The sequence below is a fragment of the Echinops telfairi genome, unplaced genomic scaffold (assembly GCF_000313985.2).
Source record: "Echinops telfairi isolate 266 unplaced genomic scaffold, ASM31398v2 ScPeMD7_7457;HRSCAF=8495, whole genome shotgun sequence".
NCBI lineage: Eukaryota > Metazoa > Chordata > Mammalia > Afrosoricida > Tenrecidae > Echinops > Echinops telfairi.
Genome location: NW_022111357.1, coordinates 32,462,174 through 32,483,754, shown reverse-complemented (window position 1 = coordinate 32,483,754; position 21,581 = coordinate 32,462,174). Strand labels below are relative to the sequence as shown.

Sequence of the window (21,581 nt, the reverse complement as noted above, 5' to 3'; positions counted from 1 at the left end):
AATTATCAGCAATTTGGTTTTATCTCTCTAGAGAACCCTGTCTAACATAGCATGATTCTGGTGCTTGGGGGGTCGGGGGTGGGGGGCATCTCTCTCCTGTACTAGTGATAAGATTTTTCAAGACATTTTGTTTTTAGACAACTAAGGACAAGAGAGAAACTCTGAGACAGTTCATTATAAACTACAGCACCTCTTTACAAACTAGTTTTGGAGAGGACATTGAATCAGGTGTCTTTGATGTTTGCATTTTCTGACTAGAACCTACCCCCGTAAACAGTTACAGTTTCAGAAACTCACAGGGGCAGTTAACAGTAGGCATTGAGTCAGTGGCAGTGAACTTGTTTGGTTTGTTTGACTAGAGCTGTACTTTTCGATCACCTACAGATAAATGCCTAACCCCTCTAGATGAGGTTTTCATGTGTCTACATCTTAACTTTGCTGCGTAGATTTAACACCAAGTTTGCGTCATTATTAAAAAAAAATCTTACTTTAGCAGTGCTTTAGAAACCAGTAACTTCCATAGGCTTTCACTACTGAAGAATGGACCCTCTTAGGACTGTTTTATTTGACTTTAGGTAACAGATTTCAGCCAACGGAAAAGTGACCATTCATCATATGAAGTGGATGAACTTCCTGTTACTGAGCAAGAGCTGCAGAAATTAAGGAATCCAGATACAGAACAGGAATTAGAAGTAAGTTTTAAATGGTCTACATTTCTTTGATCATCCATTTGTTTAGATAAAATCTTGGTCTGGGATTTTCTCCATTTTGACCTACTCTCTCCTTTCTGTCCTTTATGAATTCTTCAGGGTAGATGTTGTTTGGCATTGTTTAATATTTGACAGACTTAATATGTAATATGTTAAAGATAGCTAAAGTTTATGTGGAACAGAGTATAATAAATGTTGTTAAAATAAGATCACAATAAAAGAAGCCAAATGATATGGCATTTAGAGCAGAATTTAAGGAAGAGAATAAGACATGGGTTTTCTTTTAAAAGTCAAGTGCCTATGTGACAAGCACTGTGGTGGATGTTATGGGAATTCAATGAATAACAGGGAGGGAAATTCTTGAATAATTACATTCTTACAGTAGAATGCAGAGTGTCATGAGTGCTCAGACTGAGGTAACATCAGTTACCAGGAGTTCTGATTGAGTTGGGGAGTGAGCCTAGAGGGAGTATCTAGTGAGATGATGGTTTTTGAGCTAACAAGGTGAATAGTAGGCCCCACCTATGTGATGTTCATCTGCTGAGGCAGAGGGATTTAAAGCCATTTCTTTCCTTGTACTTACAGGCTACCTTGAGCTCTGTTGTAAACAGTAGTCAGTGTGCGTATTTTGGTTTCTCTTCAGGTGCTTGTGAAGTTAGAAGGTGGAATTGGGTTGTCCTTAATTAATAAAGTCCCAGAAGAACTGGTCTTTGCAACGCTTACAGGAATCAATGTGCACTATACACAGCTGGCAACTAGTCACATGCTTGAACTCAGCATCCAGGATGTACAGGTGAGGGGTCCATTTTCAGAAAGCATAACCTCCATCTTTTCATGCTACATACCCAACCAGATCCCCATGTTTTATGTTCTAAAAACTTTAATGCTTCACAGAAAATTCCTTATTGTGGCCTTCAGAAGACTCATTGTGTGAGATGGATGTTTCTAGGGTTGTCTCCCTAAGTGTTCTGTATATCACAACTCTGAAAGGAAGGTGATTCATGGTTCTGAATCTTGGCAACAAAGCGACAATAAAATCCCTAGAAATTGCCTAGCTATCAGTGGGAGGAATTGAAAGAGGGGGAAAAGGTACTGGACCTCTCCTGTGGGCCAAGAAAAAGTAACAGAGACCACATTTACTCTCTGAACCTGAAACAGCCCTCAAATCCCGATGAAATACATAAGACAGTGGTCCCAACAGGCAACCAAGGATAGGATCGCTGAGGGGTGGAAACCAAGAGGTGAGGCCTCTAGTTTCTCCAGACTAGGTGCTCTGCTTCTAAAACAAACACACACAAGCACGCTGTTAATCAATGGAAGATTGTCTAGTATAGATTCTTATAGATCCCTGGGTGATCTTATTCCAATGTAGGAATCCTGGTCACATGGTAATTAAGCATGTAACTACTAACAGAAAGGTCACTGGTTCAGACCCACCAGCCGCTCTGCGGAAGAGAGATGTAGCAGTCTTCTTCCACACAGATTTGCTGCGTTGGAAACCTGATGGCTGGACTCTGGCCTACAGGGTTGCCATGAGCTCAAATCAACTCAATGAGAGTGGTTTTGCGTTGGAAGTATACCTAGGGTGGAAATACAAGTTCTCTACAGGAGTGCAAGCTGGAATGAATCGGTTCAAAACCCAGATAACATCCTAGGTGAAGTCCTTCTCTTCATAGAATCTCTACCCTGATCGGAATGGGTCCCGAGAACCAGTGGCTGGGAAACATTTCAAAAGGAGGACTCCGTGGGTCCTGACTGGTTCTTTTTTTTTTTTTAAACATTTTATTAGGGGCTCATACAACTGTTATCGCAGTCCATACACACATCAATTGTGTAAAGTGCATTTGTACATCATTCTCAAAACATTTTCTCTCCACTCAAACCCCCGACACTAGGTCCTCATTTTTCCCCTCCCTCCCTGCTCCCCCCTCCCTCATGAGCCCTTGATAGTTTATAAATTGGTATTTTGTCATATCTTGCCCTGTCCAACGTCTCCCTTCACCCACTTTTCGGTTGTCCGTCCCCTAGGGAGGAGGTCACATATAGTTCCTTGTAATCGCTTCCTCTTTCCTACCCATTCTCCCTCTACCCTCCCTGTTTCGCCACTCACACCACTGGTCCTGTAGGGCTCATCCTCCCTGGATTCCCTGGATTTTCAGTTCCTATCTGTACCAGTGTACATCCTCTGGTCTAGCCAGACCTGCAAGGTCGGATTTGAGTCATGGTAGTGGGAGTGGGGAGGAAACATTTAGGAACTAGAGGAAAGTTGTATTTGTCATCGTTGCTACATCGCTGACTGGTTCTTTACTGAGTGGACAGTCTGTATCACTGCCGAGGAAGTGCGATGTGACCGCAGGACTGCATACTGTGCACTTCCATCCAGATTGTCAGAGCCGACAGCCCTGTTCAGAATGTGTTTTCTTTCTTGATGTTTTTTCCCCTAGGCAAATTTTACTTGCATCTTACTCCTTTATGAAAGGCTCTCTTTAGACTGCCTTTGTACACATGGGGAGGAACTGGCTGTTCCGATTACTTTCTCTCCTGATGCTACAAATCTCAACCTGTTAGCGTTTACTAGCTCAGGATCTGTGATAGGCTGTAAAACCCCTACAGAGGCTTCCAGTTTGCCTTATACAACTTAATTCTATTAAGTGAATTTAGAGAATAAAGGAGATTTTAGGAAGCTGTATTATCTTCTTGTGCAGATCGCTACATCTTCTAAAACTTGCTTTGTGTTGATAGCCTAAGCCTGAAAACAACAGATTCAACTATCACTCTTAGGTTTAACTAATAGGTTCAACTACCACTTTTTCAATCATGACCTGCTCGTGAAGGAATTTTGTGCTCCTCACTCTCATTTTTTTTATCATTTTATTGGGGGCTCTTATTATAATTCATAGGTACATTTTCTTTTATCATGCATCCCAGATAGCATAGCGTTCAGGCTAGAAAGTCAAAAGCTTACCCTTTCTGTTTCTCTATCTGTCTTATTTGACCTTTATAGAGAATACCCAAGGACCCACTTTTCTCTTTATTGGTTTCTTTAGCTTTTTACTTTTCTTTAATTAAGCTTCTGTTTACTTGTTAGTAAAATGAGGAGCAATAATACCATTCAGAGTTGTAGTAAGTGATATGTATGTGTGATGGTATGAAGAAAGCATGCTGAGGGGCACCCAACAGATACTGTAGAATATTTCATTTCCTCTCCCTGGTGTGGACCTTCAGTTAAAGAGAAAGTTGGAGTAAACTTTTGACGATCACAAGCACTTGTGGGCCGAGAGTGTACTTTTATGGTGCTTCTTGGGGCTGGGTGAATAGAGCAATCTCTCATGCCGTGGACTTAATCGTTTCATTCCTGAGAGGGGAGTTGATTTTAGGACAGAGAATTGCTTCCATTCGGTAGCCATCTGAGCTACTGAATCTCTAATTTTAGTCATCTTACTTGAAGGACTTTGGAGCAAGAAGGAAGCACTGATAGAGTGGCCTTGGGTTCTGGATTCAAGTTGGCTATGGCCTTAAGCAAAGTTCTCTCTCTCCTTAGCTGCTGCTGCTTTAAATAAGCGCTGTGAGAGTACGCAGGAGGTTGTGGAAAGGACTACAGTGAAGCCCTTGGTTTAATAGTCCAGGTTTCCAGGGACTTGATGTGACACAGATGAGCTAACTGCCATGTTTGGCCTATGGTACTTAATGAAGTATACCTTCTACTGCTACATTACTTGTTGTACTGTGAGGTGCTGTCAAGTTGGTTGTGACTCAGGGACCCTATGTTACCATAGGATGGAATACTTCCTGGTCCTGCACAATCCTCACCATTGTTATGCTTGAGCCCATTGTGATAGCAGCTGTTTCAGTCGGTCTTATCGAGGGTCTTCCTCTGTTTTGCTGACCCTTTACTAAACAGGATGTCCTTTTCTAGGGATTTATCTCCTGATAAACATATCCAAAGTATATAAGATACAGTCTCGCCATCGACACTTCTAAGAAGTATTCTGGCTGTACTTATTCCAAGACAGCCTTGTTTGTTCTTCTGGAAGTCTTTGGTATTTTCACTATTTTTTGCCAACACCATCATGTAACTGCCAGTTCTTCTGTGGTCTTCTTTATTCACAAGTCCGACTTTCACATGATGCCATTCCTCTTGGGGTGTTATTCCTGGTGTAGTAAACCCATTGATTGTTGGACTTACAATGGGCAATACTAGTTCGTTTCAACTAATCACTGCCTAGGATATTGATTCTTTTGTGTTCCGTTTCGTTTTGGTGTCTTCCAACCTGATACTTTGCACATTCCTTGTTCCATTTGTTAATGGGTGCCTGCAGTGTTTCCTCTCATGCCCTATCAGCAGTTGTAGCTCCCAAAAGCCTTACTCCATCTACATAAGTTACGTTGATGACTCTACTTTGAGGGGGCAGCTCTTCCCTGGTTGTATTTTGAGTGCCTTCCAATCTGAGGGGCTCATCTTTGACATGGTACTTGACACTGTTCTGTTGCTCTTCATAAGGTTTTCAGTGACTGGCCCTTCAGAAGTGGACGCGTTGTTCTTTCTTTCCAGTCTGTTCTTAGTCTGGAAGTGGCACTGAAACGTATCAACCATTGCGTGACTCTGTTGGTATTTGAAATACTGGTGAGATAGCTTCTAACATCTCAGCAATATGCAAGCCACAAATGGACAGATGAGTGGTGGGTTGTTGTTACTGCTACTTATTATGATTACTGGTCTTTGTTAAGAATCTTTTTCCCAGCTGCTGTTGAAATAGAATAAAGGGGCAAGGGTACTTTCTGAGTGGCTTGTGTATTATAAGGCTCCACTAAAAGCTAACCATGAAAATTGAGTGACTTGTCAGTTCTGTTTGTGCCTTTTGCATATACTAGGTGGACAATCAGCTCATTGGTACTACTCAGCCCTTCACGCTCTACGTGACACCCCTGAGCAACGAGAACGAAGTCATTGAGACAGGCCCCGCGGTGCAGGTCAACGCTGTGAAGTTCCCCAGTAAGAGCACGCTGACCAACATCTACAAGGTAGTCTGTGGCGGGCTGGAGGGGCTGGTACCATGCCAGAGGGGATTTGGGTCTCTCACAGAGAGGCAGTACAGGGTGCTGAGGGCTAAGCCACGTATGACTTTCTGAATTGGGAAAGGAGATTGGAAAGAACTCCTTATCTTAGCACTTTATTTTCTTGATTTCACAGATGGATTAGGACTAAGCACACTCTGGACGTGTTGCGTAAAATCAAATAAGCCAGAGATTATTGGAAAAGTGATAGGAGGGTTGTGACCTGAGGACAGAGATCCTGCTGTGTAAGCTGACGTGTTGTTTACTAAAAGTAGATAATTCAAGCGATAAACTCTTTCCTAGAGATGCCTCCATGTGTAGGCCAGTTATTTTAGCAGCTAACTTGGAACGAAGTGGGAGCCAACCTAAGAAGTGGCTTACATATTGCTTATTTTTTTGTCACTAGTCCTGATGAAATCAAGCCCACAAGCAGCCCCCAAATCTACAAGTCTCAGGCTATTCCTTCAACCAGTGGCTGCCAAGGGAGTGTCAAGCTCCCCCAACACAGTGCATCTGAGACTGTGGGCCCCGCTAACAAGACACAGATACCCTTAGATTAGATGATAGGATGGTGAGTGACCTACTAAGCATCTGACGTTCTTGGTTAATGAGAGATATATGAACCAGAAATCACTTCTAATATGTCTCTGACTATGAAACAATGTGAGTCATGAAACCATATTATGTCATTGGAGCCTTTGAAACGGCCCAGATGCAAATTCCTTCTGTTGTTCATCTGAATTTGTTTATTTCTAGCATTTGATGATCACAGCCCAGAGGTTCACTGTGCAAATTGAGGAGAAACTGCTCCTTAAGCTACTAAGTTTCTTCGGCTATGATCAAGCAGAATCAGGTAATGTGGACTGTTCTGTGTTCATATCGGGGAATTGGCCCAATGATGGCTTTTGGATGCTTGACAGGCTTGCTTTCCACTTCTCAGCACAAGCTAAGGTTTGCATTCCCACTTTCCTTTGTCTCAGTATTGCTTGTTGTCTGAGTTAGACCCGTGTACCGTGGCAGCCAATCAGAGTATCTTGGCAAATCCAGCGGTTCTCAACCTGTGGGTCGTGACCCCTTTGGGGGGGGTGTCGAATGACCCTTTCACAGAGGTCCCCAAATTCATAACAGTAGCAAAATTACAGTTATGAACTAGCAACGGAAATAATTATATGGTTGGGGTGGGGGTAGGAGTCACCATAACACGAGGAAATGCATTAAAGGGTTGGGGTATTAGGAAGGTTGAGAAACCACTGTGGTAAGTCTTTGGGAAACAATGTACCATTTCTCTTTGCTTCTTATTGTTGTTGTTGTTGTTTTTATTTTAATTCATCTCCAGCAGTAATGCTAGTAACAGCAGTAATGCTAGTCACTTAGCAAAGGACTATGCTTCCTAATCTTTATTAAACAGAGCAGGCATCAGAAATTCCTTTGATTTAGTTGAGAAAAGAAATTGGTTAGCATCACCTTCTTAACTTTTGACTTCTGTACCCTTATGCTGTGATGTACTTACAGAGCTTCTTGTTACTTCACTCCGGTTACTGGAAGGAGAGTAAGGGACGCTCCTCGACAACCCAGATTTCCAGCTTCGCCAGAAATGCTCGAACTGTTACCTCTTTATTTTCAACCGCCTTTTCTTCTGCTTTGAGATTGAGTAGGACTGTATATGCTCAGCTTAGAAAGAAGCCAGTGATGCTTAGCTATTTGAAGGTGAAGCTAAATATGGAGCCTGGAGAAATGATAAGACAGGCATTTTATGTTTATCTGCCCATGGTGGCTAGAGGAAATATGTGAACATACTCCTGCGTATGTACATTCACACAGTGCAAGGAAAACGTTGTGTCTCTTTTCATTTATTCCAGACTTAGAATAGAAGCTTGTAAGTATAAATTGGGATCAAGAACAAGATGCCTGCCTATTTAATATGGCATTTTCCACTTGGAATGGGAACGCCAGTGTTTGTTTGTAGTCAGAGAACCAGTTAGACCTACCTCCTCATTACCTGTTCTGTTTGGGTACCTTCCTGGGCACTTTTGTTCTCAATTTGCTTGCACAGGCTTTTATTATCGTTGCTTTACGCAGATTTGTCCCCATGCATAAGGGGCAGTATATAGTGAATTTAGACTTTTGTGTTACCTTTACCTATTTATTAGAGCATCTCCTCTCCTTCCCATGGCTGTTTCTATTCACTGTACACAGACAGGCAGGTCTCTGTTGCATTTTTCTTCTTTTAATCTATTCCCCCTCTCAGGAGCCCTGGTGGCACAGTGGTTAAAGTGCTCGGTTGTTAACTGACAGGCCAACAGGTTGAACTCACCATCGGCTCTGAGGAGAAAGAAAGACGAGGCACTCTGCTGCTGTAAAGATTACAGCCTTGGAGCCCCACGGGCCAGTTGTACCCTGTCCTTTAGAGTCACTATAAGTTGGAATCGACTTGATGACTCTGGATTTTAGTCCCCCCAAACCTCCTCCACCATGCAAGTAATGTGCAGCATAAATTTGTTTGAGACCGAGGGATGTATAGTTTCTCTGGTTTTATTTCTGAGGCACAGAAAGCCAACTTCCCCTGCAGGGTGCCTGTCATCAAGCTTTGGAGTCTCAGCCTTGCACTGTATTTGAATTATAATGCACTGCACATATGAAACCCATCCCTCCCTTTTGGGTATATCTTATTGTTAGTAATAGATATGCCATACAGTTTTGGAGTGCATGATCATTAATGTTCAAAGATTAGATTTCTAATGATATTCACAATAAAGGCAATAATAATGAAAACGTAAAAAAAAAAAAGGCTTACCATCAGAATCGACTTCCAATGGGGCCATTGGCCTGGAACCACATCAAACATCGGGAACCACCTGTATAAAGAGCACATTGCTGTGTGTTCGCCTGTGTTAATCCTTTTTACTGCAGGGGACAACAATTAAAAAATCTGCTGTGACTATCCCACTTAAATGACGTCTACCTGGAGGAGGGAGTCATTTTATGAATCGGTAGCCTGTCTCTTTTTAGACGTTATGTTTCATTTGCATTTATTATTTCATTGGTGATATTGTTCGCTGCGATTTGGTTAGGCTACACTCCACATCCCTATTTGGATATTATCTCATGAAGTAGATGATCTGGGTCACTGGTAGTAATCATAATAATGGTTTCTAGAAAGCCCACTGCCAGCAATACACCATGACCTTTGACCTCCCCACCTGGATTATTTTTCCCAAAGCTGAGATCTGCCAGATGATACTGAGTCATAAGTTAAAAGAGTAAGCTAGTCTACCCTTTTGGTAAACAACATGAAACAGATCTGCTTTTGCAAAGAAATGACAGCTGGATATGTACACATAACTGAGCCCTTGAAAACTAAATTTAGAGAGCTGGAAGTTTGTTTTGTTTTTCCCAAGGAAGTTTTTCAGTGTGAATGTAAGTATCTGAATCATGAACGTCGGCAGATTCGTGTTTTTAAGACTTCTGTCTTTGTACCAGAGGTAGAAAAGTATGACGAGACCCTCCGTGAGAAGACAGTTGAACAAGGTGGAACACCAATCCGCTACTACTTTGAAAATCTCAAAATCAACATCCCCCAGATCAAGCTGAGTGTGTTCACCTCCAACAAGCTGCCCTTGGACCTCAAGGTGAGCTGAGCCCTGGGATGTCAAAGCCGCTTTGCCTCGTCTGCCCAGTATTGTCATTTGTAGATGGTGTGTTCCTGGGCTTGCTTTTTCAGAAGGTTTGTTGACTTATAAAGGAGCCTTGGTGGTGCCTTGGTGAAGCACTTGCCAGCTAATTGATAGATCGATGGTTTGAACCCAGCAGCAGCACCTGTGAAGAAACATGAAGTTGCTCCAGTAAAGACTTGGCTCCTGACAAACCTTCGTCCTATAGTGTTGCTGTCTTATAGTGTTCTACTCTGTCCTATAGTGTTGCTGTGAGTCAGGCAGGTTTTATTGACTCCTTTATATTTCTTTTTCTTTTAAAAATCATTTTATTGGGGGCTCATACAACTCTTAGCACAATCCACACATACATCAATTGTGTAAAGCACATTTGTACATTCGTTGCCCTCATCACTCTCAAAACATTTGCTCTCCACTTAAGCCCCTGGCATCAGCTCCTCATTTCCCCCCATTCGCTCCCCTCTCCCTCATGAACCCTTGATAATTTATAAATTTTTATTTTGTCATATCTTACACTGTCCAACGTCTCCCTTCACCCACTCTTCGGTTGTCTGTCCCCCAGGGAGGAGGTAATATGTAGACTCTGTAATGGGTTCCCCCTTTCCAACCCACCCTCTCTCTATGCTCCCAGTATCGCCACTCTCACCACTGCTCCTGGAGGGATCATCCATCCTGATTCCCTGTGTTTCCAGTTCCTATCTGTGCCAGTGCACATCCTCTGGTCTAGCCAGATTTGTAATGTAGATTTAGGATCATGATAGGGGGAGAGCATTTAGGAACTAGAGGAAAGTTGTATGTTTCATCATTGCTACACTGCACCCTGACTGGCTTGTCTCCTCCCCACGACCCTTCTGTAAAGGGATGTCCAGTTGCCTACAGATGGGCTTTTCGGTCCCCACTCTGCACTCCCCCTCATTCACAATGATATGATTTTTTTGCTCTTTGATGCTGGATACCTGATCCTTTCGACACCTTGTGATCACACAGGCTGGTGTGCTTCTTCCATGTGGGATTTGTTGCTTCTGAACTAGACGGCCACTTGTTTACCTTCAAGCCTTTAAGACCCCACATGCTGTATTTTTTGATAGCTGGACACCATCAGCTTTCTTCACCACATTTGCTTATGCACCCATTTGTCTTCATTGATCGTATCGGGGAGGTGAGCACACAATGATATGATTTTTTTGTTCTTTAATGCCTGATAATTGATCCCTTCGGCACGTTGTGATCACACAGGCTGGTGTGCTTCTTCCATGTGGGCTTTGTTGCTTCTGAGCTAGATGGCCACTTGTTTACCTATATTTCTTTTTCTTTATAATCCTTAAATATGACTTTGCTACAGATTGAGGACTCACAGGAGAGAGTAAACGCAGCAAAGGGCAGACAGCCCATCTTCTCCTGGCTTATTTCACAGGGGAAAAGCCTGCTTTCCTAGGTGTGCCCTCAGCTAGAAGAGAAAAACTAAAGCAAGACAACTTCATATATTGTGCCCAAACCTGCCTGGCTGCCCTCCTAGCTTTTTGTTCCTCTCTCCTTGACTGGTGGACACTTGGAACATCTCAGCTACATACTCATTGGGTGTGTCCTTGTGGATCACTTCCTCAGGATGGAATAAGAACATCCACCATCCACTGTTGTGTGCTTGACAGATGCATCCTAAGCATCAGCACCAATTTTCAGCAGTAAAATCTGCTTTAAGTAAGGCAGGAGCCTGGCATGCAAATCCAAGTCTGCCTAACTTTATAGTCTCTATTTTTTCACTAGAGTCTCCTGCCAGCCTGAGTATAAAGAATCAGAATTTTTGAGCCACAGGAATCTTTCACAATCCCCTTGTTTGATGAGCAGGAAAACTGGGGTTCAAAATGTTTTGCTACTCAAGCTTTTGTAGTCTGGTAGTGAGAGGAACACGGGTGGAATCCAGGTGATTGTAGGAAGTCTGCCTCCCCTCCCTGCCCAAAGCTTGGGCCCACTCGTTATGGTTCTTTCCTCACCTCCCCACTGTTTCCCAAATGGTCTTTCAGAGCAAGAACAGAGCAGAGAGATGGTGCAAGTAACTGATAGACCTGGAGCTGTAACTCCGGGTGCCAGTAAGGAGACAGTGAAGCACTGTGGTGGGGGCAGGATGCACTGTGCACACGTGCTTCATCTGTAGAGGACAGCCACTGCTCAGCTGCAGCCCCTACTGTCATGGGGGAAGCCAGGGCTACCAGAATGGCCTTTTTTTTAAAAAAAAAAAAAAAAGAGAAGCCGGAAATCTGGATTTTAATGTGGAATCTCCTGGTTTTCAAATGTTGGCGATGCATTCTGGGTTTCTTTTTTTTTTTTTTGGCGTTGTTTGTTTTAAACCTTGGGGCCCTAACTAAACCCATGTGTGGACCTCATGGCCCAGACTCTGCCAACTTCTAAAATAGACTTTTAAGTAATGAGACAGCAATTTGGTCAACCTGTGATCACATGGGGGAGTACAAGAGAAGGGGAGGTAGTGGTCGGCCCCACGGCTCTGGGGTGTGCTGGCCAGGACCAGGGGAGGAGTGATTCCCCCACCCCCACCCCACAGGCGACCTCCTGAGAGCAGTTACTGGGGGCCCTGCCCCATTCACCACTGGCTGGCTGCTTAATTTGCTTTAATTTCATGTTTCCCAGGAGACTGAAGATACTTATAATTAGCAGGGGAGTGGGGGAAAACCATGGGAAAACCACCATCTTCCTAATATCCCCAAGTAGCCACTTGACTCTGCTGACCTTCTGGAATGGGCTTGTTTGATAAAGTAGATTTCTCCCAGATCACTTGGCCCTCACCCAGCAAACCAATGTTAAGCATTTCCTGAGAGCAGAGACTTTTCTTTCTTTTAAATCATCTTACTGAAAAACACAGACACCTAGCTATTCTATTCTGTTTGTTCCCAGCCGAAAACTTTTCCCCAGATCCATAAACAGTATGATTTTCTGTAGGTAAAGCAGCTTGGAGCCCTGGGTTCTGTGGTATGGATGCGTGAGTGTGTGCTCCGTATATAGTCAACTGGAGATTATTTAAGTTGATTGTTTCATCTGCACTGTACATTTGCAAGGCATTATAAAAATGATTGTTAAACAACTTAAGTGGAGCAGCCCTGTTCCGAGGTGTATGTACGTGGCCCAGGGGTGGGGGTCATGCCCAGTGATCACAGTGAGTCAAGGTTTCAGGAAGGGCACTGAGAAGAAGGATTTCAGAGTTAATTCTCAGCCTATGAAAGCTACCATTTTACTGTGTCTCAACTACTCCTATTGGAGCCCGGGACTCATAAGAAAACGGCCTCTATTCAGAGTTTGCTAGCAGTGATCCCCTTTTCTTAGGAGGGACAGTATACTCTTTTCGGTACATATGTTATCGCTACAAGTATGTGCTTCGGAACTAGATCTTCTCCCTGAACGAAGTCACCAGGTTATGACCCAAGGGACCAGGATGTTTTGGGGACTGAAGGAATAATTAACCTGGACTTTCTTGACTGCTGGCCAGAGTGAGGCTGAAAAAGCCCCAAAGAGTACATTGTGCCCATATACTCAGTGTCAGTCTAGGAGGAATCAGAGTATCTTCACACCTCTCTCCATTGAATTCCTTACTCGGGGATGGGCGAAGCAGGAGTTGCTGGTTCCATTTTGCAAAAGCAGAGACCAAAGTACAGCCTCACCTGGTCCCCATCTTCTTCATTATTCTCCCAAGTTTATATGTTAGTTTGCACAGTGACATAAAAAATGTTAGGTAGTTTGTGTTTTTTTTTTTAAGACCGAAGAAACCAGGAGTCCTAAAAAGGTTTTGCAAGGTGGCCTGCAGCAGTGCTTTCCCACTTAGGGCATCGGGGATTACAAAAGAAGGGCTAGTTTGGAAGAAAACCCACATTGTAATGGTCAGAAGGAGAACTAGAGCGAGGGTGGGGGTGGAGGGGGAGTTTCAAACAAAGACACTATTTAAAAAGCCTAAAACTGTCTTCTGAAAGGCTTGAAATAATTTGTTGGGAAACTTCAGACCCTTTACTTTTTTCCTCCCCTCCCTAAATAAAAACCAGATTTGTTAAAAGGAAAAAAGGTCCAGTATTGTTAATTGTATTTCAGAAAGTGCTAGAGAGGGAAATATCCTTGTAGTTTTAAACACTGTCCCGAGAGGGAAATGGGCAAATAGCCTGCTTCACTAAACAGTCACTATGTACCCTAAATAAACCCTTAAAGAGTGAATTCCAGACAGTTTTGTTTAACGCAAGATAAACGGAGAGAGGAAAGGACACGGCCCAGGGCATAGCTTGTGGTCTGAGACCTTATGGCACTGAACAGGTATTCCTCCTTCCAACCTTCTGTTTGCAGAAAGCCCCAATAGCCTTTGTCTGGGGAGGTAGAAATAGACAGCTTCCTATTTTTATTAGAAACCCATGAACACAGCCTTGCTTTCTCCAGAACCCATTTTATTACAGGAAATGGTCTGCTACTTAAATAAATAGGCATCAACTTTGTACACTGCTGTATTTGATGAAGTCGTTTTGGCGCTCTCCTCCTCCTAGCTTGCACTTTGACCTGAAGGTGGCAGAATAATTCACACCAACAGTGCTGCATCTCAGCACTTTCCATCCCAGGAGGACCAAGCAGTAAATGAGCAAGGAAAGTGACTTTCTACTTTAGGGTCAGACCAAGCATGTCGGTCATCGAAGGGGAAGTGCCAATCCTGAAGGTCTTGACGACTTTGCAGGGGTTTCAAAGTCTGGGGCTCTCTGTGTGTGTTTGGTAGCGTTGAGGAAGTTGTGGCAAAACTCTTTATCACAAGCATTTGTTTTGGTCTCATTTCCTCTTCTTTGAGAAGAAATCATTCTCCGAGTTGTATCAGTATTCAGGTTTCCTAGCATATTGACCAAGTTCAGGCAAAGCAGCGTGGCCACCTTGAAGTTGGGCAAAGAAAGCCTGCTCACGTCATTGTCAGTCACCGTGAGCTGTGATGAGGCATGTGTGAAGGACCAGCAGAAAGCGTCTCAGGAGCAATAATAGAATCCGTCCTTCTGGCTTGCATGCTTTTCACTAGTAAGTAGTTGATAATGCAAAAACGACCATGTTCAAGTCTTAACTATACTACTTAATAACTCGCTAGTTGGTCTTAGGTCATCCTCTTAATATTTCTCATGATGTACTATTTTAAAAATATGAGTGTTGTATTTACCAGAATATGCTCTTCAATCTCTTATGTGGTTTCTTATGAAGTTAGTTAGTAGCATGACTTCCCAAAGCACCAAGCCTAGTTTTCCTATTATCTAGAGCCCTCTGCCATATTCTGGCTTCCCTATTCTTGACTTTTGCCTTTCCTGGTTCACATTTTTTCTGTTTGCTTCTTCTTTATCTTCTTTTACTCTGCCTTTCCTTTCTCTAATTTATAGGTTTAAGGATAATGCTATTTTCTTCTGAAAATAATTAATTATCCTATTATTTTAATTAAATGTCATATGAATTAATATATCTTTTCTATCAGGTTGTTGATGTTATGATCCTGTCTCATTTTAGAAGCCCTTTATATGTTTACTTTTGCCATAAGTTGCCATTATTTTTACTTTTTGTATGCTTTTATGTGTTATAGAAAGGCTCTTATTATTATATTGTCAAATGTGCTACTCATTTGTCTGTGTTGGAATCACAGAATAGTTTCCCTCACTCTATGGTTGTAGAAAATTGTATCTATGTTTTCTTCTAGTTTATGATTTCATTTTAATTAAGCATTCTCTTATTCCAAAATAATTTAAGGTTGCCTCTGAAAATCCTTGCAATTTCTTTTTAAATACATGAGGACAGAATAGAATGATATTAATTGTGTCTAAAATTCTAATATATGATGAAGGTGTTGAAATTCAGTGGAGAATACATAGACGTTTTTGATGCATATTGTTAGACTAACTAGATAGCCATATGGAAAATTATAAAATCAGATTCATTCTTCCTACCCCACTTAAGAATGAACTCCGACCATGTCTGAGATTTACTAACATTTTAAAATGAAAAAGTATCTTCACATTTAAAAGGGAAGACTATTTGGCACGCTCTTTAAAAAACCTTGAACTTCAATCATGTTAAATGAAAACATAATCAGAAAATAAACCATATCTAGCAATGCAGACAGTCTCAAACAGACGAGTTGGGAACGAACGATAAGGAAAGCTAGATAGGGGGAAGAAAGAACAATCTCCTAGAAGGTACTGAAAAATTACCAAGGCAGTTAGGACTCAAGTGGGTAAGATTTATGAGAAGAGGGACATTTGATAGGGTAAGCCCAGCATTTTATCCTATGCTTTTATTTTGAGGTACAGTAGTTCTAATTTGTAAGGGCTTGGGAGAAAGGTAAAGAAGCCAGGCAAAAAGCAGATGCAAAAAAGAAAATCTAAGTAAAGCTTTTGACAGTCTCTTGGGGACTGGCTAAGCAAAAGTTAGACTATTCTAATAAGAGAGCTGAGACTTGAGAGGCTAATATCTCACTGAGAAAGGCTATGCAAAGCAGGGATCCCAATAGTGTGAGCTGCTTTTTTTTCTTCAGAATGTTATCAGTTTTGAAGGGAACCATTGTAAGAGAAGCTAAGCAAAGAATAACAAGACGTTGAAGGGACAAAGGGAACTTACAGCACTTTTATGGATGAAAGTGAGGGAATGGCTTTGGTTTTCACATGAGGCAACTGATGGGCTACACTGGACATGACAAAGACTCAACTGGACCAGGTCACACAGACATGGAAGCCTTGTCTTGAAAAAAGCCCAAACCTCAGTGGTTTAAGGTATTGTGCCCTTATTTTAACTACCTGCCCAAAATGAAAAGCTCATCGAAAGTCTCTATAATTTTTCATGCACAATGTCTCATTCAGTCACAAATGACCAGACTGACTGAGAGATAGGACCAAGAGAAAAAATAGATACTAGAGGTAAACCTATATGTAATCCAGATGTTGGCATTATCAGAATCAGGATTTAAAATAACTTCATATAGCATATTCAAGAAATTTGCCATAAAACCATGTATTTTTTTTAATTTAAATTTTATTTTATTGGGGGCTCTTACAGCTCTTATCACAATCCATTCATATATCCATTTTGTCAAACACTTCTGTACATATGTTGTCATCATCTTTTTCAAAACACTTTCTTTCTACTTGAGTCCCTGGCATCAGCTTAAAAGTAATAAAAAAATAGAGGAAAATTGTAGACCTTTTCTTCATGAAGAAAAATTTCAAGTAAATCAAATACAACAGTGTATAAGAAGGATACTATAATCCCAAATTGGGTTTATTCCAGGAATGTAAGGTTAGTTCAATATTTCAGATCTATTGTGTGGTCTTCTTGTGTTAAACTGACATACTGATTCTAAAATTTACACGGTGATTAAAAGTATGGGATAGCCAAGCTGATTTTGAAGAAAAAGAGCAAAGTTGGAGAGCTTCTTCTATCAGATTCCAATGCTTATTTTAAAGGTACGGTAATTACTGAGACAGGGCTTTCTACCCCATAAAGAGTTATAGACTTGGAAACTATCAGGGACAGGCCTGCCCTGTCCTTTAGGGCCGCTGTGAGTCAACATCGACACCAATGGCAGTGGGGGTTTTTGTTGTTGTTGTTTAGATAAATATTGATATGCAAGAACTTAATGACTCACAAACTTCACGTTGATTCTGAGAAGTGACACGCACAGAGGACCCATGAATTAGTTCATTTTTATAAAAATCAAAGCCAGGAACGCCAATGTATGGTTGGGATGGTAGTTATTTAGGGAAAAGGGAGCAGATGGTGCCTGGGCGCTGGAACCGAAGACTCCCACACAGTGATGTTTAGATGGCACAGGACCGTCAGTGTCCATTCTGTTGTACATAGGAGCACTGTGAGTCAGAACCTACCCAGCAGCACCTAACAACAGTAGTGAGTGGGAGTAGGCAATGGGAACAAGAATGGGCACTGTCCCAAGGTGGTCTTTTCTGATCTAGGGGGGTGGTTACATGGTCATGTGTGCTTCGGGGAAAAATTGTCACACTGTACATTTGATTCATATGCTTTTCTGTGCAGGTGGTATACTTCATAAAAATAAAATATAATAAGCACGCAGATATAATGTGAGCCAGGAGGAATTATGCTGTGAAACTAACAGTGTTTATTTCTGTGTGATAGAAGCGACTTTGGGTGATATAGGTATATATTTTTAATCTCTTTTTTAGAAAACCTTTATAATTATAGTCACAATCCTTATTTATAAATATCAAAACGTTGACTCTTGTTGGCAAATTAATGTCACTTTTAGCCCAGGAAGGCCACAATATGGCTAAACATGTCACGTTTTTCTTCCTTAACTAGGCTCTCAAAAGCACCTTAGGATTCCCATTGATTCGGTTTGAAGACGCTGTGATAAATCTGGATCCATTTACTCGGGTGCATCCCTATGAGACCAAGGAGTTCATCATCAATGATATCCTCAAACATTTCCAGGAGGTGAGCTTTGTCGACAAACTTCGTGGCTGGAGCATAAACAGAATGAGCCTGTTGTCGTGATTTGAGAATTTTGATTACTAAGACATTGCAATTGCGAGCCCAGTTAAACATTTCAGCTCTGTTTGTTGAGCTTAGGGTCAAGTCACATCCTAGGAAGCCCATAAACATGATGAAAACCCTGAAACTGTGTTTGACTTATGAGCTGTTAGTCTTATTCCTCAGAACTTGATTCACAGATTAGTCACAACCGTTAATGGTTTAATTGATGCTTTAATGATAACACAAAATACTGTGAACTTTTTATTTACCAGGCATGGGTCTACTTTCAACAACCACATCAGTGTTCTTAGAGCCTATGAGATTCTGCCCTGGAGTTGAACTTCAAAAAATTTTTGTCTCAGACTATGCAGTCTCCCATCTGTATTTGTTATTCAAAGTACAAAAAACCAGAATAGTAATCTTCAACGAATAGATAGTTCAAAGTGCTATGAAATTTCATAGCTGTCAGTGCTACTCTTGTTACTCCTTCCTACCCCTCCTTTTCTCTCACCCTTAGCTGATGATGTTCCCACCTAACTGCAAGGAGAGTGAGAGAGCAGATATCTCTGGAATTGCTTGATAAGTCTGCCTTCTCCACAGCTGATGGGGGAGCTACCAATCCACCTCACTCTCTTCTTTTTAAATTATATCTGCGACTGGTTATGTCTCTATTTAGAGGAAGGACGGAAAGGAAGATATGTGTGCACTAGTAAATTAGTAAATGTTTGTCAAGAATATTCCTTGCTTCCTAGCCATTTTTATCATAAATGGTTTTGGAGAGTACTTGGAGAGTTTAGGGGAAGGTTATCAAAGGGAAGATTATTTTGCAATTGGTAAGGATTTTACAAAGGAGCCTGGTTGTGCAGTGTTTAAGCACTCAGTTGCTCATTGGAAGGTTGGAATGAACACACTAGCTCCTCTTCAGGAGAAAGATGGGGCGGGTCTGCCTCCGTAAAGACTGCAGCCTTGGAAACTATGTAGTGACTATGAGTCAACATTTACTTGGTGGCAGCGGGTTTGGTTTGGGGGAAGTGTTCAAAGGTGATTGTCAGTGGTGCTGAGAATGGAGGAGAAGACTGATGGCCAATGCTTCTACATGGGTCTGGCCTGCAGATCCAAACGGTTGCTGATTTTCTTCTTCTCTCTTGCTTTCATTTGATAGGAACTTCTCAGCCAAGCAGCTCGAATCTTGGGATCAGTGGATTTTCTTGGTAATCCCATGGGGCTCTTGAATGATGTTTCAGAAGGGGTTACTGGACTGATAAAGTATGGAAATGTTGGAGGCCTTATCAGAAATGTTACACATGGCGTTTCAAACTCTGCTGCCAAGGTAAGGAAGTAGAGGGACAGTTCTACTACAATTGACTCCATAAGTTTTCTACTTCATTGTAAGTTCTTTTTTTTGTTTTGTAAGTTCTTTTATATGAATAAGTTGTAAGGAATTACATTTTATAGCCTTTCATTCAGGGCCGAAAGGCCCTGCTTTTCCTTCCCCACTGAGAACCTATTACCAGGTCTGGTGGGGCTGCATCTGAAGCATCCCTTCTTCCATCCTCTTCATTTCCACTGTGGTAGTCCAGGCTCTGACTATCGTTTATCCTGGTCTCCATGCACATCATTACACCTGCACCCTCGATCGGAATGAACTCGCTTTTTACAAGATAGCACCTAAGTATGCCCTTTTCTTGCCTGAAATCTACGTCATTCCCCACAGTCCTCAAACTACAGCCCGCGGGCCACATGTGGCCCGCCGAGGACATTTATCTGGGCTGCCGGGTGTTTTTACCCCCCTCCACCCCCCCTTTTTTTTAAACTTCAAAATAAGATATGTGCAGTGTGCATAGGAATTTGTTCATAGTTTTGTTTTTTTTTAGCTATAGTCTGGCCCTCCAACGGGTCTGACGGACAGTGACCTGGCCCCCTGTTTAAAAAGTTTGAGGACCCCTGGTCTAGAGGAAGAAGTCCAAACTGAATGTGACCTCCTATAGAGAAGCAACCTGGGTGTCACCTGAACCCAGAAGTAACATCACAGTGGGGTAATCCGCGGGTCTCTTGCTGCATTTGGAGAGCATCTTGTTAGTCTGCAATTTCATTTCCTGGCAGGAGCTGGTTTTATTTGTGAGGTTTAAAGAAATGCAAGAGTCAGTTGAAGGATAATTGGTATTTGCTTCATAGTCAAGCCCTGCTTTCCTCCCCTTCCTTCCTCTCAACTCATACTTTCCTCACAGCAAGCGCTTTCTTTGCTTTGGAGTTTGTTGTCAGATCTGAGGGGCATTATAACTGTGAGTCAGGAGGAAGTGAAAGCATCTTTACCATAGACCGTTTGATGATGCTTCATAGTTAACCAGAAATTAGATTCAACTAATGTTTTGATTTTGCCCGATAATCTTATTAGCAGTGTTGGAAAGCTAAGAATTTATTCCTGATTCTAAACTATCTGATAGAGATGATGGGTCTTTAGTCAGTTCAGTGTATTCAGTGAGCTATGCTGCTGGTTGGTTTGAGGTTCGTAATAACTCCCACCTTTCGAGACTGGGTGACAGATAAGTAACTCATAGCGTTGCTGGTGGGAGAGGGTGGTATAAATTCCTCCCCTTCCTGCTTCCGCTGTCAGACTTGATGTAAACAGGTGCAGTTAACATTTATAGTTTCACATAATTTCAAATCTTTACTAAATTTTCCTTATTTACATTAAGTGTAACATAGGAGTGACTCCTCTGTTTTACAGTGTTTTTCTTGGTTTTTGCACCCCGAGTTCACATTTAATTGGAAAGACAAATGTGCAGAAAGATATTTCTCAACCTGGAGTAGAAATACACTGACTTTGTCAAATTATTTTAAGAATAAAAAGAGATGTGACATTATGAAGACTTCGAAAATTACAGATTGAACAAGAGAAGTTGGCTTTTACTTTGACCATTATATTTGCCTCAGTGTAAAATGTCCATACTTCAGTTGCCGGGAACAATGATTGGTCTTTATATGAAAGCCGGTAGTGTACAGCCTACCGAGAAGGAAGAGCTCCAGCACGGATAACAGGAGACTCAGACTCCCTCTGGACCACCCTGGTCATGATGAATCCTCTCCAGTTAACCTCTTGGATGAGGCTAAAGAGATGGTTAAGGTGCCCCATAGCTTCTCAAATGTCCAGATCTTGTGTGGGTTTCTCAAAGGTTCCCCGGAAACATCCTGGAGCAAAGGACTACCCTTTGTCATTTTGAAAGTCTCATTTGTTTCCTGGATTTCTGTTTTCCCCTGGAAACGGTCTCTGAAACTTGAGTGTTAGTAGTATGAGAATAGAACTTAGGAAGAAAGGGCTTAATGCTTCTCTCTCTCTCTCTCTCTCACACACACACACACACAAAATATAAAGACAATGAAAATGCACATTATTGGATGTTATGCCCTCTGTTGTCAATACATTTCCATTAAGTGATTGTTCCAAAGGAACCCTGGTTACACAATAGTAAACTCTCAGCTGCTAACTTTAGTTTAAACCCATCAACCCCCTCCATGGGAGAAAAGTCCTGGTAGTCTGCTCCCATAGAGATTACAGTCTAGGAAAACTTCGAGGACAGTTTTAGTGCTCCATATTGGGTCACTCAGAGTTGGAATGGACTTCAGGGTAGTCGGTATTTGA

General features: G+C 41.9%; 1 protein-coding gene across 1 annotated transcript in view; it reads left to right on the top strand.

Annotated features, from left to right (window-relative positions):
• VPS13D (vacuolar protein sorting 13 homolog D) overlaps positions 1-21,581 on the top strand; it is a 280,525-nt gene that overhangs the window by 153,132 nt on the left and 105,812 nt on the right. The window contains exons 57-63 of the mRNA XM_045298953.1: positions 576-692; positions 1,354-1,503; positions 5,583-5,732; positions 6,522-6,618; positions 9,246-9,394; positions 17,768-17,902; positions 19,104-19,271. Coding sequence (XP_045154888.1) covers positions 576-692; positions 1,354-1,503; positions 5,583-5,732; positions 6,522-6,618; positions 9,246-9,394; positions 17,768-17,902; positions 19,104-19,271 — 966 coding nt within the window. The remainder of the gene's footprint in view (positions 1-575; positions 693-1,353; positions 1,504-5,582; positions 5,733-6,521; positions 6,619-9,245; positions 9,395-17,767; positions 17,903-19,103; positions 19,272-21,581) is intronic.